The 19,288-nt window shown below is 47.3% G+C and overlaps 3 protein-coding genes across 4 annotated transcripts; 2 read left to right on the forward strand and 1 right to left on the reverse strand.

Moving 5' to 3' along the window:
* Nucleotides 1–276: 276 nt before the first annotated feature.
* Nucleotides 277–3,537, reverse strand: rbm45 (RNA binding motif protein 45). Its single transcript, XM_084668044.1, has 10 exons — nt 3,226–3,537; nt 2,955–3,077; nt 2,544–2,670; nt 2,198–2,326; nt 1,923–2,093; nt 1,711–1,840; nt 1,494–1,587; nt 1,236–1,390; nt 934–1,133; nt 277–566 (listed from the first exon to the last, which is right to left on the reverse strand). The coding sequence occupies exons 1-9, from the start codon at nt 3,502–3,504 to the stop codon at nt 941–943; spliced, it is 1,401 nt and encodes a 466-aa protein (XP_084524170.1). The 5' UTR covers nt 3,505–3,537; the 3' UTR covers nt 277–566; nt 934–940.
* A 1,498-nt stretch (nt 3,538–5,035) lies between these two features.
* Nucleotides 5,036–7,121, forward strand: LOC146261204 (cytochrome c). Its single transcript, XM_084668421.1, has 3 exons — nt 5,036–5,179; nt 6,233–6,407; nt 6,499–7,121. Exons 2-3 carry the CDS (start codon nt 6,239–6,241, stop codon nt 6,642–6,644), a joined length of 315 nt encoding a protein of 104 aa, XP_084524547.1. The 5' UTR covers nt 5,036–5,179; nt 6,233–6,238; the 3' UTR covers nt 6,645–7,121.
* A 3,302-nt stretch (nt 7,122–10,423) lies between these two features.
* LOC146261205 (uncharacterized) lies at nt 10,424–16,150 on the forward strand. 2 transcript variants are annotated; one of them, XM_084668400.1, is made up of 5 exons: nt 10,424–10,666; nt 12,225–12,362; nt 12,771–13,040; nt 13,149–13,244; nt 13,820–16,150. In XM_084668400.1, exons 1-5 carry the CDS (start codon nt 10,631–10,633, stop codon nt 15,878–15,880), a joined length of 2,601 nt encoding a protein of 866 aa, XP_084524526.1. In that variant the 5' UTR covers nt 10,424–10,630; the 3' UTR covers nt 15,881–16,150. The 2 variants fall into 2 exon arrangements, with proteins under 2 accessions (XP_084524526.1, XP_084524527.1); XM_084668401.1 differs by lacking the exon at nt 12,225–12,362 and having other exon boundaries at nt 10,503–10,517; nt 10,595–10,666.
* The last annotated feature ends 3,138 nt before the right edge of the window (nt 16,151–19,288 follow it).

Here is a 19,288-nt window from a genome sequence, read left to right on the forward strand (position 1 = left end):
GAGCTGAGGTGCTGTCAGGGTCTCCCCGGGCCAACAGCAGGAGCGAGGGATTAGGATTACAGGCTGGGGTGATGGTGTGTATGGGGCTTAGTTTCAAGACAGGTAGATCTTCACTCAACCCTAACACATACAGGAACACACTTGAAATAAAGCGCTGTCCTTTACGCTGATTGGTGGTAGGATGTGGCAAGTTGAAATATGATTCTTCATTTTATTCACATCCAAAGATGTGGGTACAAATGATTCGTGATTTGAGGGGGAAAAAAAACAAACAACTGTCCACCTCAGAAGTTTTATTAGGCAACTCAAATGTACACACAACCACCATTCCAGCTTCCAATGAACCTCCTCTAATAACAAATGATATTGTACCTCCGATATTACAGACATCCTCCAGGATTAGGTGAGGCTAGGAGACGGTTAGAGGTTAGAGACACAGAGGTACAGCAGTCAGGGTCGGGTCGAAGTTGGGTCGGTCCAGTGGTCGTGGTACGGTCGTGTGTTTGTGGTCGTGTCCAGTCAGCGTGTCTGTCCAGTCATGTCCGTCCTTGGTCATGTGACCGTCTCTGCAGAAACAAAAACAGGACAGCTGTGGAAAAAGCTCAACGGTGTCCTGATGGAGTTAGCCTGCAGGCTAGAATAGGTCAGGATACAGAAGGTAACAGTTAGCCTTTCAGCTAGGCTTAAGTGGCGTAGGGCAGCTAACTGTTAGCCCGCTGCTGCTAGACTAGTGCGAGGTAGTGCAGTTTGACGAGTCATCCTGCAGACACTGAACTCACCACTCAGGTCCAATAGTTCATGTGAGCTCCAACGCAGGTAAAGACCATAAAGAGGGACTTGCCACACAGACACACACAACCTCCAAACACAAAAACATACCCTCCACACAGATACACACCCTCCAACCACCCACGCACGCAGAAGAGTACTCACGGCTTGACTAGTAAGTGCGGGGGCGCTTGTGGGACTCTTCCCGAGGTGGGTCCGCCAGCATCACCTTCATCCTCACGCCGTTCACAACGCGCCCGTGCAGCATCGCCATGGCGTCGTCCGCGCTCTGTTTCTCAGCATACTTCATGTAGCCCACCTTCCTCCCCGGCACCAGGTGCACCTCCACTAGGGAGCCGAACCGGCTACACACACACACACACACACACACGATCTGTTATTTCCAGAACAAAGGAAAACTGGGGGCCCCCAAGAGAAAGAACGAGAAGAGTGGTTGCCGTGGTTACCAGAAGACATCCTCCAGTACATCCACGGGCAGAGGGGCGGGGCTGAACACCACGAAGAGGCGCTCCTTGACCCGGCTGTCGGAGGGCGCCAGCTTCTTGAGGGACGGCAGCGTAACGTCCGTCTGCACGCGCGGCGCCGGGCATGGTTGGTAACTCTGGGACACGGACACACACACACACACAGGGTGGTCACATGATTAGAGACCATGCTGGAAAGACCCCCTCCCTCCTTCATCTGGCAGGCTGTGCCGGTCTTACAGAGCCACTCTTCAGCTGCTGGCTGCTGGGGTTGTTCCACACGGACGACATCATCTGGGCCGCCACGAACTGCATGGCCATCTTCCCCACTGGACTGGAGGAGAGAGGGAGGGTGAGAGGAAGGAAGAAAGACAAGAGCACGGGTTGGCTGGGATGAAAAAAAAAAGGGGACTGCAGCTCATCTGTGAGCGGGTGTATCTGGGGTTTCCAAGGCTACCTGGTCCTGTCCTCTCCGTCGTCAATGTGTGTGACTCCCAGACGATTGCCGGGGGGGTACTCGAATCCGTTCAGCTTCTCCTTGGCGTACACAGCCGAGCCCAAGTTGTTGTAGCGAATCACGGCGTGGCCTGGAGGGGTCAAATGACAGTATGTCATTTGAAGTATGTGGGCTAGTATGTGTCTGCTTACTTGTTAAAGGGTCTGCTCTACCTTTGCTGAGTCCATAGGTGTCTCTCTGCAGCTCACAGTAGTCCATCCCAGGGATCAGGTCAAACAGGCCGTAGATCTGCTCCTGAGTCAGCGCCGCCCTGGACGACACCATCAGGCAACGTGTGATGATGTCACTGCTCCTGTAGTCACCTCCGTAGCTGCCAGGGTCAGCTGGGGAGGAACACACACACACACACTCACACATGCAGGCCCTGATGCATCCTCTTTGAGTGTGTGTGTGTGTGTGTGTGCGTGTGTGTGTGTGATACACTTACAGGAAGCAAAGGGGTATGTGTTCATGGTCAGGTCTCCGCTGGTCATGTGGTCAGATCTTGAGCCGCTGCTGTAGTCAACCTCCGGCCCTGAGGTTCTGCTGCGAGGCTCGGCCAGGATCGCTCTGTAGGCTGGGTCAGAAACACTACTGTTTGACTGTAGGCTGGGTCAGAAACACTACTGTTTGACTGTAGGCTGGGTCAGAAACACTACTGTTTGACTGTAGGCTGGGTCAGAAACACTACTGTTTGACTGTAGGCTGGGCCAGAAACACTACTGTATGCTGCACCATAAATGACTGTATCCATTTTTTATGAGGTTGTGTATGTGTGAGAGAAGGTCCCTTACCTCGGTCACAGTTCTCTATGGCTATGGCGGCCTGTGAGGGCTTGTGGTAGCGGACATAACCCAACCCCTTACTCTCGCCTGTGCTCTTGTTTTTAATGATGACACAGTATTCAATGTCTCCATAATCCTGCAGGTAGGAGAACACTGGTGTCAACTAGTTTGGCAATACACTGCAATGTCTGGACAACCCCTGTGTACTAGAGTTAGGGTTACCTACTAAGGACAAAAGACTATGCATGGGGAAAACATACCAATACAGACATATGACATGATTTCCTGTTAAGTCCAAAGCAACAACCAGGTCCAGAAATAAGACATAAAATAAAGTATGATAATGAACAACAGTACCAACACAGGGTTGACATATCTGCTTCGCTACTCAATGTATCTGGTTTTGGTACCAGTAGCTACCTTGAACGTGTCCTTTAGGTCCTCCTCGGAGAAAGTCTTGGGGATCATCACGAAGATCCTGGTGAGCTCCTCATCTTCAACGTCTCGGTGGCGCCCTGATGACCGGGACTGAGCAATGAACACCTGAAACAGAAGACACTCGTTAGCTATAGATAGTTAGCCACAGTGCTAAGTCGTGCGCAGCATGCACAGAGGAACTAGTTGCGCTCTAGTAGGCAGCTAATTAGCCAGACACAAGACGAAACAAAGCAATTATTAGAAGTTGGCGAACCTTGATTGGTTTTGTTCCTTCCTGTAGCGTTTTCCCGTGCATCTCCTCCATGGCCGCGCATGCCTGCGACGATTTGGCAAATTTTACGTAGGAGACCCCCTTTGATTCTTTAGTTTGCTTGTCTTTCACTACCCATATCCCCTGTATATCACCGAAGACAGAGAAATTATCACGTATAACATCCTCTGAGACTGACCGACTAGTTACGAGAAAGAGTCGGCTATTTGGAGGATCGTCGAGGTTTTCTGCTTGAGGCTGTTTGCTGGAGTAGTCGTCCATTTTTGTTGGGTAGCTATGTGGGTTGCCAGGTCACTGATATTTATCCCCCTTCACACAACTCTCGTCAGATTTAACGTACCAAAACACACCCCAAACATAGGACTATACATTAACCTAGAAATCAACCCTTGTGTTATCTTCGGGTCCCCTTTCTGACCCATCAGTCATTGTGACCCACCATCGTATTGTGACAACTTTACTGCATACAAAAACAAAGTGAAACATTTTCTTTTAACCTGTGTCAGCAGTTGGGATGAGACTGGGTTGGTCTCAGACCCCCCACATTGCGAAGGTTAAAAGAAAAGAAAAAAATATTTGTTTTTGTATTGGGTAAATTTGGGTAAACACAACGATGGTTCGTTATGAACCTTTGGGTCATGTGACCCGAAGGCAGCACAAGGGTTAAGGTCATATAAATACATATGAAAAGAGCTATGATGTCGTTTTATCTCGTTGTTTATGACCATTGACATATTCACTTTTTGTAAAAAATGTCCTTTGGAAGTCACTTTGAATAAAAGCGTCTGCTAAATGAATAAATGTAAATGTTATAACTTGGCTGTAGTGTAAACACGAATTGCCCTGGCAGCGGTACACGGAGGATTCGCGCAAGGTGAGTCACGTGAGGTGAGTTCACCTCAGTTTCAGGTTGTCAATCACTAATTCACTTTTTCAGCGAATGGTGAATGTATGGCGAGAGTGTCATTGTGATGACGATGGTGATCGCGGGATTATGAAACACTGGACCGCAAGTAATCGACATAAGGTGGCGATACCGCCCACTAAGACCCAGTTACATGATAGGCGATATAGTTCACTTGTAACAAGGCTTGTTATAACATCGTTTAACTACCCACTATGGGAGGGGGGGATTGCCTACTAAGGTGTTGTAAAGTATGATCGTGCCCACATGATGATGAATATCATCATATTCAATAGGCGGGGACCACTGGCGTTACATTCTAGCCTTAGAGAGGTTCCATGGGCAGGCTACGTAAGATTACTTATGTCAGACTGGTGTAGGATGACGTAAGATGCTGGCAGGTGATCTTGACAGGCGGGTAGTGTTCAAAAATAATAATAATATTACTACCGCCCTACTAATAATTGCTTTAAGAACAAGTTTCTGTAACACGGCACAAAGCACAGAGTGTCCTCAGCTAAACTGCAATGTTATCCAAACCCCCTTGGTAGGCTATGACTCGCCCAGACATGTCATTAAACTCTTCATAACTTTCAGACAATTGTACCTAAATAATCAATCTTGTCAGGCTGTGATAGGTGTCATAGGAGCAATTTCGTTGGCAATAAGACGTGTCAGTAAGTCAAACCACCGGATGGAAAAATAACAAACTATTGTTCTTTCTACTCCACATGTATATTCATAAAAATAATATGTGGCTCGGTGATTTAATCCTAAAATGATGTCCTTAAAAGGATTGGCAGGTGCATCGGCATGAAGAGGATGCGGAATGTGGAGACAGGACCAATTCGAGATTCGGCGAAAGACTGCACGTGATTGGGTAACGCCTAGGCAGTGACGTCAAATGCCGGTGCCTCTAAAGTGATGTGACCTTCTCTCCGACCGCATAACCGATCTACAGGCCGGTGATAGCAGTAGAAGGATAACTGTCCCTGTCTCACGGAATTTTAAGGAATCAGACTGTAATCAAAGGTAGATCATATTTTCTCTATTGTTATTTAAGAGTATATTGGCATTAAGTTGTTTCTGTAAAGGGGAGAGCGTTAGCTGGGAAACAGTATCGTGTGTCCTTTGAAGAATAGCAGTGGATTGCGTAAAGCTTCTCTACGGTAGCTATACTGTAGCTATGCTATTGTTAGCTATGCTATTGTTACATAGGATACGACAGATGGGCTCGTTCACGCTCTTCCCTGACTTCTTGTGTCACTCAGACTACATGCACTTTTTACGATGGCTTGTAACTGGCTTGATCAGTTAACGGTGTAACGGTGCAGCCAGCATCGGTGTGATAGTCGTGACAGTCGTGACAGTAGGCTATATGGTATAGTCAGAACTTGGATACCTGGTTAACCTAGACCGGCGATGTGATCACATTTTGTCGGCATATAGATGCCTTTCCCGCTCTACATCTCACTAACCTGTTTGTTGAATAGGTGGGCATTGCCTTTCACTCTGATGTTTAACATATGTGCCTGTTGGGTATATCTGTGTAACTGTTTCGTCTGCCCTTGATGGACAATGCCAGCCAGCCCGCCATCATAGCGCCGGCTACATAGATATCAGTGTATTATGCTGCTACTAGCTGACAGCTAGTTGACCGCCCAACACCTCTACGCTCGTAAGCTTATTACAGTCGTAGCAAGCTGGCTACCTTATCAACGTTTTATCACAGGCTTAATCATAAAACAGGTACTGATTTACTTTGTAGTGGAAACCAATTAAAACCATCCTTAATCCAAGATAGGCTTTTGGTCGGGTAAGGCTACTAACTTGACTCGTTTAGACAAGTGGATCCTCTCATAGATCTAGATAGCTCTACCGTTGAGGAGACGTTAATGTCCCTTTAGCCACCAGCTACTGTGTGAGCTCTGTGGTGACCTTCAGTAGTAGCTCCATCAAGTTTGAGGTCAACATCCTCAAACCATAACTCTCTCTCTCTCCCATGCACTGACACTCACATACACCCAGCACTCTCTTACACACAGACAATGAACATATGTGTTTCTCCTCCCTCTCCCTGGGCAGATCATCATGGGAGACATCGGAAAGGGTAAGAAGGCTTTTGTCCAGAAGTGCGCTCAATGCCACACCGTGGAGGAGGGGGGGAAACACAAAGTGGGGCCCAACCTCTGGGGGCTGTTTGGGCGCAAGACGGGCCAGGCTGAGGGCTACTCGTACACAGACGCCAACAAGAGTAAAGGTAGGCCAGCCTGAATCCTCCATGGACCAGCCATTCCAGCCAACATACAAAAAACGTTGTCTTTAACTTGACTCGCTGTGCTGTCCTACAGGCATCACCTGGGAGACAGATACCTTGATGGAGTATCTGGAGAACCCCAAGAAATACATTCCCGGAACCAAGATGATCTTCGCTGGCATCAAGAAGAAGGGTGAACGGCAGGACCTGGTGTCATACCTCAAATCTGCCACGTCATAAAACCACCTGATGACTCATTATTTAAGTTCAATGTGATTTTAGTACTGCGTTTGCTGTTCTTTTTGTTTCTTTCTTGAGAATCTGTACATCAGTAATCAACAATAATCAATCTTTATTGCCCAGAATGACTTCCTCCAGTCATGGCATGTAGTGGCAACCATCTAACTCATAACATGTTCAAAATGGACCCCTGATTCAGCAGAGATGCTGCATCCGTCCTATTGATCAGCATCCTCCATGTTGGATCAGTTAGCTGGGATAAAAGATGGTTGTGGTGGTAACTGAAGGTTGAGGTCTGTTTCCTGGAAGAATGGACACTGTATTCCCTGGTTTAACAGGATCTGTTGAGAGTTTAACTTATTTGACTACTGATGGAGCCGGTCCTATTCCACTACTGGCTTTGGGACCCGCAGTGGTATGCACAAAAATGGTAGCTATGGTATCTGAAAAAAGAGAGAAATAAAGTTGTGAATTATTGTTTGTGTCCTTGTGTTTGCCACAGTCCAGGAAGTAGGGTGAATCACCTGTCTGCAGTGACTGTAGTTACACCACATAATAAACTGCAACATTTGGACAGGCATAAAGTTCATAATAGGTTGTATGGTCATATGAAGGAGATTTCAATTCCTTAAGATGTCTTTATTTTGTAAATGTATAAGGATCCGAGTGGATTGTAAAGGTAAGGTCACATCACGTCATGATATAAGAGGAAGTAGCCTGGTATAAGAGGAAGTAGGTTGGTGAGGTCGACTATCTTCCACGTCATACGATATGTCGCTTCATCCCAACGACTATTTTAGCATTTAGAAAATGTAGGCGACTGTCAGTAGGCTATGTGTTCCCTGGTCAACCCGCTCTCTAGGAAATGATCCGACTGACTGTATGACTAGTCCAAAGTTCAGTCATTACTCTTTTACCCCTGTGATGTCCTTAAACGACCTCGTTATAAAATATGGCGCACTGCCCCGCCCTGCCGAATGTGACGCAAGATTACAACATGAAACTACGTAAGACTTCGTATTAAAAATTTATATTTTAAACTTTACTTATAGATTGTCAGAAAATATAAAGATAATTCAGATGCGTATTTAACGATATAAAACAATCATAAAATGAGACTTCATTTATACGTTTCTGAAACAGGAAGAAGTTTGGTCAAGGACATGAGATTTGCGCCACCAGGTGGATAGAATTTGCAATCAAGACAGAGAATGAATGACCTCGAATAGGAAGCTTTGAATGTCCTATAATTGATCCATCAATCATTGTATAAATATTATAAAAGCTTAGTTACTGTCTAAAATATAATTACTGATGTTAAGAACTGGCGAATACGGTGCAGTGGTCTCCCCCAGCCTGTCTAAGCCATCTGGGCTGTCATGGTTGTACAAATGTTATTTTAAACATAAGACTCTTCAAGCCACTCACATGACACCAGACCAGAGGGAAGCCATCTGTGTCACCCCAGCAGCAAGACTCTCCCAGTTAATACTGGTAGGATATATATAGAAAAAGCACCCGAGTTATGGAAGCTCCATGACGAAAACAGGTGTGTGGTTGTCTTAGAGTGTCTGTGTCTGTGTGTGTGTGTGTGTGCGTGTGTGTGTGTGTGTGTCCTATGATATGGCAGTAGAGTCTGTGCTTGCTAATGTGTTCGCTCATGAGGTCTGTCTGTCTGGTCATGTGTACATGTTCTTGACAATCCGTTTTGGGCTGTCCAGCATACTGCTGGAGACCCATGTTTGTAAAAGACTGGCAACAGTGTGTCTGATAAAAAATCAGCAGCATATCCGTTCTATTTTTACAATTGTTATCCTGGAAATTAATGCTGAAGTTGAACGTCAACCATGGTACAAAAACTGCAGTTATTTTTCAGGAGTAGAGCCACCTGCTGGTCCTGTCATTCATAAAATACTGTATGAAGTTGAGGGACATATACAAGTTATAGATAGATTCATAAGGTATTAATTCCTGAATGTCACATATACATTGTGTGGACTGGTTAAGTAATACAATGGCTAGGCATACATCTCCCCCTGGTGGACACTGAGCAGACATGTAGTTGAAGGCACTCGGGTCACTGGCATATTCCTGTTTCGACACGCTCCAGCTTAAACATTCCAGCGCATGCATTCCATGTTCCAGCGCATGCATGTCCGATTAATCATGTTCAATCATCTCCTGCATGCTCCTGGTCATACATGTTCCTGCAGTCAGAACTAAACCGTTCAGTCCTCTCAATCACGATGTCACATGAGTGTGTGATAGAGTCTATTCTAGTCATGAATGTAGACCGAGGGGCAGGGATTGATTTTGATTTTGAAGTGTAGGAATATATAGCAATATAGTATGGGAAAATGCTTGAATGAATGTTGTATGTCTTCATCTATTGCAGAGGGTCAAGCTATACTCTATTTTCTTTCTCTATGGTGTACATACCGTATGTCTTCATGTTCTTCCTCTATGGTGGAGTGTATATACCGTATGTGTTCACGTTCTTCCTCAATGGTGGAGATAGTTATAGTTGAAACTATTCTAGATTTTCTCTAGAGTTTGCATATTACTTGTCGTTCCTCACGGTGTAGTGTAATGTAGAGGTTTAAGGCTGAAGGTGCCACCCTACACACACACACACACACACACACACAGGGTGTTTCACTCTTCTTCCTACTCCCGCCCCCTTTCTCACCTCCCCCCTCCCCCTTCCCCTTCCGCCCAACACTCTCTCCCTCTCTCCGCACACAGACAGTTGTGTAGCAGTAATCCAGGCCAGTACCAGAGTCCTTCCTCAACCTCTGATCTAGCAGCCTTACCAACAGGGAACCAGTTTAACTGTGTGTCGGGATCTGGTTACAAAGGGGGAAACAGGTAGATTTATCTGCTCTATCATCAAAGACCAACCTAGCCGGGTCATTCAGAGAAGGAGGAGGGAGGGGGCAGGGGGTGGCACAGTTCAACATCTAAGGTTCAAGTGTGTGCTTCTCTGTGTGTGTGTAGCAGTCTGTCATCTTTAAGAGCATGTTGTGTCTGAGAATTACGGTGGGAGTCTATTAGAGGACGGATGGATTGATTGATGGATTGGATAGATAGATGGGTGGACGGCTCCTCGGCCGGTGAGCAGCAGCAGCTCATAGCCCAGTCGTGTCATGCACTGAGTATCTGGAGGACAGAGTGCTGTACGGAGCTGAGCTGTCTCTCTGAGAGAGAGAGACAGAGAGAGAGAGAGAGAGAGAGAGAGAGAGAGAGAGAGAGAGAGAGGGGGGGGTATTGAAAGAGAAGAGAAAAGATTAGGCTGAGGGGGACATAAAAAAGTAGAAAACAAAAATAGGAGGACGGGTAGAGAGGGGGAAAAATTGAAATAAATTGGAAGAGATGGGAATTCATATCACATCATTCAAACATGGCTCTCAAATCTCACGCATTTCAACCATTACACACGCTCTCGTATAACATTTTGTATTCCTCACACTGAGAAGTATGGGATAACTTTGCGCAGGTATACGGAGGGACGTTTTCTGCCGAGTTGATCGAGTTGTACAGAGTTTAATGCCACCTGCAGTTTGCAGATGCTGTCTGTGTACACAATCTCTTCTGTGTTGTAAAATAAGTTACGCAACACAATAGCCTTGTAGTAACCACAATAAACCACTGGATGGCAGGAATACATCCTGAAAACGAAGATAGCAAGACGATACAGAGAAGATTGGCAACGGGGGCGTTCCCCTCTCCGCCTTCAGAGCGCCCTTGACTGGCTGCCGCATGTGGGCAGGGCCCTTCACTCCGTAACAGAGGGGGTTCGATAAGGGTGGGGGTCTGTGGTGGCTTGGTTCACGTTTCTCTCCAGAACTCATACCTTCCTTTACTTCCGAAGTTGTAAGTCGGACTAGGAAGATTTTGTGCCTGTAAGGTTAATTTAGTGGCTCAGAGACTCCTGACGCTTGTCGTTTTAGGGCCAGCTACGACTGGCTGACTGGACTGGTACAGAGATGCTGGACCTGTCAGAGGATCCTCAAGGTCTTCAGGTAGGTCTAACGATTGAGTCATCTAGATATGAGCCAGGTAATCACACAGCTAGCCTATATAAGTATAGGTATTATAGCTTTTATCGTTGTGATAAATAATTGTTTCTCAAATGTCTTCCTGTCAGGAGGCTCCTGCACGTTGTAACAACACTAAAACGTATCTAGCTAGATATTGTACCTACCCTAGACTATCCAAAACAAAATACTTCCCTCATATTGAAAACCATATTGTTATTTTGAACTAAATGGATGACAGTGTAGAGGGAATGGCAAGGCCTATTTGCAGACTGTAGGCTACGCCGCTACGATATAATTTAAGAAGGAACATAATTCTCTCATAGCAAATCCTGTTCAGGACCATGGATTCTGGTTTCGTGCTGTACGCTCCAGACTGGTCAAATCCTGCTTAGTCACGTTAGCCTCTCGAGGTCTGGTTAGAGAACCCCACTCGCAAGTCCCTTCCTCGCAGCTTTCCGGGCTTTCAAGATTCCACTTGGAGCAGCGGGCCCAAAATCTACCGGTTAACAAAAACGTTGCCTTCGAGCATAACGGTGGAGTCCTGAGCCTATGAAGTCGTTAGATATTTGTGTGTATGTCATTTATATAGGGATCAAATCCTTGAGACGTTCTTGGTCGTTTGTCTGGAGCCCCCTCGGCTCAGGGACGGCCCCCGTTCCGGTTTGAGTATTTTATCAACTTTGTATGTTGGGAACAAAATATTGACATTAGATTACAAAATTAATATTAACAACGCTAATTTAATAGCACGTGTAATATTTGTAAATGTACTGTATATACAGGCTTAGACACAATGTTACCTTTGTGTTTGGGAACCCTGCCCAAATAAGTGGGTGAGAGTGAAAGGGAGGCGTGGCGTGCTTATGTAGGAACTGTGATTTTTTTCAGATTTGTATAAAAATGTCACATAACAGATTGAAAGCGTTTACACACTAGTAACATCTGAGACTAAACATAGTACCACAACCAATCTCTGTCATATTATACTGGTATTCATCGTTTTTATGTATTCATTAAACAGTTTTATGTAGCTTGACACTAATCGCCCTTCACCCTGACCCAAACACACCTGCCAGATACACTTATCCAACCTTTCACTCTGAAAGGTGTGTTTACATGATGGATTTGTAAAACTGATGGGGGCGTGTGTGTGTGCGTGCTTGAGTCTTTCTGGGGCTGAGGTGAAAGCCAGAATGAGATAACACTTCGAACCAATCAGCTTGCAGCTGTCTGTTATCACACCCACGAGGCCCAGCTATTCTCACGCAACTTTCTCACACACCCCTGTTGGCACAGCCACCTGTAGCCTTTGTTCTCCAATACCCACGCCCAGGTAAGCAGGCATTCCTGCTGAGTGGGATCAGAAACAGGGAGTGAGAGAGACAGCGAGAGAGGGACAGTGAAAGAGAGAGGGAGGGATAGAGTGGGATTGTGGAAGCAATAGAGAGGGTGAATAGGCAGCTTATCTCCCTCCATAGTGTCTGTAAACAGAGAAGTTCACCAACAGCCCTGGCCGCCCATGTCTGCTGTTATATCACAGGTCACATGCAGCTCCGCCAGGCTCCGAATGATATCACTGGAACCTGTTCAGCATGGCCATATACAGCATACCAAGCAGTCCAACGGCAGACAGGAGGAGAGACGTGGTGGCTTAGTGAGGCGTGTTGAGGACAGTGAGGTGAGGGTTCAGTAAGTTCATGGAGGAGGAGTCAAGGTTAGCTCTGCTCCTTTCATCCTGACCGGCAGCTTCCACATTCCACACAAATCTCGCTGGTCACAGTGTCACACAAACACACACACACACATTGTACCTCATTGGTCACGGGGGTCAATGAAAAAGACAAACACACACCCACTGTCCTGCAGGTTATGAGCTGAAAACACTGCAGCAGTCTACCAGAGTAGTGGAGGTGGTTTGCGACAACACTTGAGGATGTACCAGAACATGGCGGGATACAGTACTGAGTACCTGCTCTCAGACTTAGAGGACAGTTTCTTGGTCTGATGGCAGATGCCGTGGTGGGAGCCTCTCAGGCTGATGTATCATCAGTGTTTGAACCCCTCCACTCCCCCCCCCCCCCTCCAGGAGATGGAGCTGGTGGACATCCTCTGGAGACAGGACGTAGACCTGGGGGCGGGCCGAGAAGTCTTCGACCGGCGCCTGCGTCAGAAGCAGACGTCGCTACGGCGCCAGAGGCAACAGGAGGAGGAGGAGCTCCGGCAGCGGGAGGAGGAGAAGGAGGAGGGGCGTCGCCGGGGGCTGCATCTGGACAAAGAGACGGGGGAGCTGACGGCCCTCCCCCTCGCGTTGCCGAGTGAGGACGATGCTGGTGCAGGCCATGGCTCCACTCACAAGGTCAGACCAATATAGACTGATGATGTCACTCACGTACACGATGCCTGGAGAACCCCCTGCCTGAGATGTTGTGTCTAATTCAGCAATGTGTGTGTGTGTGTGTGATAGGACCCCATGCTGTGTGAGATGGAAGAAGAGACTCTGTCGTTTGCTGAGTGCATGCAGCTGCTGGAGGACAGTTTTCCTCTGGATGAGAACATGCAGGTGAGACACACACACGCACACACGGTTAAATCATTCACGTTTTATATGGTTGTAATTACCAACATGCTGTCCACGCAACAGCCATTCTCCCATAGAGACAGAAATATTGTACAGTGTATGGATCGTTCATCTTATATGTTGTGATAGTGTAATAGTGTATCATTCATCTGATTAGGTCAAATAAACACGTTTTGGGAGTCCGTTTTGTTTGGCACCATACATGGATTATGTACAGTCGGTTGATAAGATAATGGAGAGGTGTACGTGCAGGAAGTGACTTTGTAGCGACATCCTATCATGTTTCAGGCGCCTGGGATCTTGTACCTTAAGAGATAGCCAAGAATAGAAAGTTACCTACCAACAGCCAAACTGATGTTATCGTATTATACCGTTGGTTTGTTCAACTTTGAAGAAACAATTTTCTTCTGTATGTTGGTCATACTTTCCATGTTTTTTTGAGCTGTCCTCAGGAAATGACTCTCAATGTATTTATATCACTTTTTTTGTAATATACTAAAATTTATTTCTCACCCTCTTACCCTACCTTTTTCTCCTCTCTTCTTCCCTCTTTTTAGGTCCCCTCCCCTGTGGTCAGCCCCCCAGCCCTGCCCATGCCCCAGCCCTCACCTGTTACCCAGAACCCAATGCTGTCCGCGCTACTGACTCCGCAAAGAGCTTCCCCAAAACCGTCTAAACATTCCCTCTCCTCTGTCCCTCCACCTGCCCCATCCTGCCTCCCTCCACCTGCCCCGTCCTGCCTCCCTCCACCTGCCCCGTCCTGCCTCCCTCCACCTGCCCCGTCCTGCCTCCCTCCACCTGCCCCGTCCTGCCTCTCTCCACCTGCCCCGTCCTGCCTCCCTCCACCTGCCCCGTCCTGCTTCCCTCCACCTGCCCCGTCCTGCCTCCCTCCACCTGCCCTGTCCTGCCTCCCTCCACCTGCCTCGTCCTGCCTTCCTACACCTGCTCCACCACCTCTCCCAGTCTCTCCTGCTCCCCAATCCCAACATTTACCCCTCCTAAAACCCCTCCAGGTCCGATCGCCCCCCCCAGCCGCCCAGACCCCCTCAGGCAGTGTGGAGGCAGAGCAGGTCTGGCTGGAGCTGCTATCTCTCCCAGAGCTCCACAACCTCAGTATGCAGGTAACAGAGATCCTGGAGCAAAGCAGACTGGTAGGAGAGAAGCAGAACTACAGCAGCCTGCCCATAGTGGTGGAGGAGGAACACTACAGCCAGTACTGCCACCTAAACTACCCTACCACAGCTACACCCCTCCTTCCCAGTCCCCTGCCATCCCACAACATCCCCTACCCCTCTCACTCTCCACTGGAGGACCTGTCTCACCCTCTGCTTGACAACCTGTGTCACACTCCCCTGGAGGACTTGTCACCCCGGCCCCTAAAGAACATGGCCCACTCTCCCTTGAAGGACCTGACTGACCCTCTGCTGGGGGACCTATCTGATCCCACCCTGGAAGACCTGTGTCCCTTTCCCCTGGAGGACCTGTGTCCCCCTAACCTGGAAGACATGTGCCCCCCTAACCTGGAGGACCTATCACCCCCTAACCTGGAAGACATGTGCCCCCCTAACCTGGAGGACCCATCACCCCCTAACCTGGAAGACATGTGCCCCCCTAACCTGGAGGACCTATCACCCCCTAACCTGGAAGACATGTGCCCCCCTAACCTGGAGGACCTATCACCCCCTAACCTGGAGGACCTGTGTCCCCCTAACCTGGAGGAACTGGTTCCCCCTAACCTGGAAGACATGTGCCCCCCTAATCTGGAGGACCTATCACCCCCTAACCTGGAGGACCTGTGTCCCCCTAACTGGGAGGACCTTGATTTGACTGAAGACTTCCTCGGCCATCCACATGGTGAGTCTCCAGACTCTGCAGTGTGGATAGACACAAGCTCATCTGGGGCATCCAATCAGGAAGACGGCTCCTGGGGCTTCAGTGAATCAGAAACAGAGGAGATGGTGACAAATCCCAGCCACAGCCAATCACAACATAGGGAAAATACATCCCACAGCATCCTCCACCAATCATCTTTTGGCTCTTCCCTGTCGTCATCAGGCCCCTCCTCTCCAGACACCAATCCCCTCACAGACGTCCGTGGCCATGCTGAGCGTCTCACCAAGTCCAGAAAGTCCTCCAGATCCAGGGGGCGGGGTCGTTTGTCTCGTGATGAGCAGCGAGCCAGGGCCTTGTCCATCCCCTTTGCAGTAGACAGTATTATTAACCTTCCTGTTGATGACTACAATGAGCTGATGACACGTCACCAGCTTAACGAATCACAGCTGGTTCTGATCCGGGACATCAGGAGGCGGGGAAAGAACAAGGTGGCAGCCCAGAACTGCCGCAAACGCAAGATGGCGTCCATCAGCGGTTTAGAGGAGGAGATGGAGGAGCTCCAGAGTGAAAGAGGCCGTTTGCTGGGGGAACGTGCCCAGAGAGAGAGCTCCCTGAAGGGGCTTAGGGTGCAGCTGGGCAGCCTCTATCTGGAGGTTTTTAGCAAACTGAGGGATGAGGAAGGGCAGCCATACTCCCCAAGTCTTTACTCCCTCCAGCAGGCCTCTGACGGATCCATGTTCCTGGTGCCACGTGCTAAAAAGCCCCCCAAGGGTAACGCAAATTAGGGTCCTCAGTGTTGCACTTTTCTTGTGATGTTGGTTCACACAGTCTTTGGCCACAACTCAAATCTATTTGCTGGATCAGGTTAATTATATAAAAAGTGTTTGCTTCATATACTGGGGGTATTTCACATCTTTTAATCCTTCTTTATTTTGTATTTTTATATTATCAATAATATTGTATGGTTTTATATCTGATTTACCTTTGAATGACTTTCATTGCCTTGGTATTTCTCAATTTATTTTGTATTGAAATAAACTGTCTTTCAGGAGTCAGCCAGTGTTCTTTTTTTCAGCCACCCTGACATTTCTCTCATGGTGGAAAACTAAAGTATACTTGTAGTACCATATAGACTCAGTGGTAGTCTGTACCATACATTATAGATAATATACATTAGGAATATAATGTATGGACAAATGTAATGCGGAACATTAACATGTATTCACTTAGCTTGCGTTCTTATCCAAAAGAAACATACAACTATAGCCTCTGTTGATGGAGCCCGTTTATGGCAGATACAACAGTCTGACTTCACGCTACAGGCAGGGATATTTATCCAAGACAGACACCACCTTGAATCATAAACTCTGCTACTGCTTCAGTCGGACAATCCTTGCCCAGGACAGAAGTTAACCATTCACAGAGGATCAGTGAGCTGGCTGCATGGACCCATCTGCAGAACATAGGCTCAGGTTAACTGCTTGTCATAAGTGAGATTTATAAATGTTGACCTTGCACATTGGATAAGAAAATTGGATGTGACTGCGGCTCGTTTGTTTTCGTGTTGAGTACACTGGAGTCACCTGTCGGTGGGTTTGAGTATCACGTCTCATAGAATTTTCCGAAAATGGGATGAGATACGAAAAGATTAAACATTTCAGATATAGGAGTAAAAATTATATAGTATGTCAGCTCATCAGCATAAACTCATCTGCAATTGCAGTCGCAACAGTGTCATGTGGAAGTGGACTACAGTTACTCATTCTACCAACATAGGACATAAATATTTTTGTCTTTATGTCCCAAATACATCTAGGTAGGCCTAAGCCAAAATACCAGGATGTCCTCCTACCTCCAGGATCATATTGTAGTATGCGAGCATGCTCCAGGTCTGGACGGGGACTGAAAAACGATCTGGGACTTGAAACGCAAACCGGCCCACGACCGTGTATTATTATTATTATTATTATTATTATACATATATATATATATATATATATATATAAAATATATATATATTATACATATATATAGCATTATCCCGCGCCATTAGTCCGACCTGGGACCCACCAACACCTTTTGCAGTGAAAGAGGCGTTAACCGACTTAGCTAAAATTGCAAACCGGTGCGAACCTGTCTGGGCCAGTTCATGGCACGGTTAAATTACGAATTAGAATGTCCCTATTGTTTACCTTCATGCAACAGTAGATCTATGTAGCCTACTGAAAGAAAAATTGTGCTTCCCCGACGCAGCGCTAATGTTGTCATCCTCTCAAGAGGCGATGGCAACAGGGCCACAGGAAGAGCACTATAGAAGCAGGGTTGGGTTAGGAAGCAGGCGTGGCGGCTCCTTGCGTCCTTCACAAAACCTGGATGGATGCGGTGTTTCCTTGTGGTCACACCTGACCAGTAGATGGCACCCAGGCACCTTTGTAGAGCAAAAGAGAACGAGACATGACAAAAAGAGAAAGGGGGAGAGAGATCTGAAACTATGCACAGCTGTCCCTCATTAGTTCTGATTACAAACAGCAGATTTTGGAGCAGCAATTGTGGTCTTGATCTGGTGATATAATTTCAGTTGGGAAGGCACAAACTAACCAGAACACAGGGAGGGCACGTGTGTGTGTGTGTGTGTGTGTGTGTGTGTGTGTGTGTGTGTGTGTGTGTGTGTGTGTGTGTGTGTGTGTGAATGAGTTTGCTTTAGCCTGGTAAAGTGGAAACATTTGTGGGTTAGACACACACACATTCACACACACATTGATCTTTTGGCTCCAGTCTGGTGACTAAATTGGTTCCTGAGGGCTCTTTTCAAATCCTGTTGATGCTGGTCTCTATTTCAATCCACTAAATCATAGAGCACTCCTCTCTCTCTCTCTCTCTCCAAATATCTGACTATTACTACAGACATAATACAATATCAGTGTATATTTAACTATTGTAAATGTGTTTGTGTGCATGTGATAAAGATTATAATTGCTCCACTCTTCATCGCATTGGTTGGCTGTGGTGACATCGCAGTGTAGGAAGATTAATGGGCTAATAAAATTAGCCTTGCTCCCACGTCTCATTTTTATGGCTACGAATATTAATTAGGTTGTTCCCTCCCCCTCCTCAGTCTCCCTCCCTCCCTCCATCCCTCTGCATCTCCCTACTTTCTTAATCCATTTTCCCTGCCTCAGCCTCTGTTTCTCTCTCTCCCTATGACAAGGCCTGCTCTTGGATCAGCTAAACTCAGAGGACCTGCAGACCTGGGACGGGGTTGTCATGATTGGGCGTGACTCTGGACCAGCAAAGCTTGTGACTAAGAGCTGACATGAGAGTCATCGTAACTCTGGGATGGGGGATGGGTCTGTATGAGCCTCATCTAGGAGAGAAGAGGAGGATTAAACTACCCCATGTTCTACCAGTAGGTGGAGACAGAGGTCCAGAGATGCTGGTGATAGTTGATTGGGCAATATCTTGCAGTGAGTGTTGATGGTGAAGTGTTGTATTTGTGTGTTTATTTGTATGTGTGTTATTATGTGTGTGTGACAGAGGTAAGGATAGCAAGAAAAAGAAAACCATAAATGGAGAAAGAGAGAGAAATAAATAAGTAGACAGAAAGAGAAAGAAAGAGGGAGAGAGAGAGAGAGAGAGAGAGAGAGAGAGAGAGAATGGTTGGGCACGTCTTGCTAATAAATCTAAGATTGAACAGGGGTACTATGTGATTCGCCAGAGTCTGGATGATGCCACACCAGCCACTCCTCCTCAAAACCGAAACAACGCGAACTGGGGCTGGGGATGGTGTTTAGGGAGGGAGGGAGGGAGAGAGGGAGGGAGGGAGGGATGGTGTTGAGGGAGGGAGGGAGGGAGGGAGGGAGGGAGGGAGGGAGGGAGGGAGGGAGGGAGGGAGGGAGGGAGGGAGGGAGGGAGGGAGAGAGAGAGAGAGGGAGAGAGAGAGAGAGAGAGAGAGAGAGAGAGGGAGAGAGAGAGAGAGAGAGAGAGAGAGAGAGAGAGAGAGAGAGAGAGAGAGAGAGAGAGAGAGAGAGAGAGAGAGAGAGAGAGAGAGAGAGAGAGAGAGAGAGAGAGAGAGAGAGAGAGAGAGAGAGAGAGAGAGAGGGAGAGAGAGAGAGAGGGAGAGAGAGAGAGAGAGAGAGAGAGAGAGAGAGAGAGAGAAATTTGTTTTTATTGAAAGAGAAGAGAAAATAAAGAGA

Source organism: Hypomesus nipponensis, chromosome 12, assembly GCF_054491055.1.
Source record: "Hypomesus nipponensis isolate SF chromosome 12, ASM5449105v1, whole genome shotgun sequence".
In the NCBI taxonomy this organism is placed as follows: Eukaryota; Metazoa; Chordata; class Actinopteri; order Osmeriformes; family Osmeridae; genus Hypomesus; species Hypomesus nipponensis.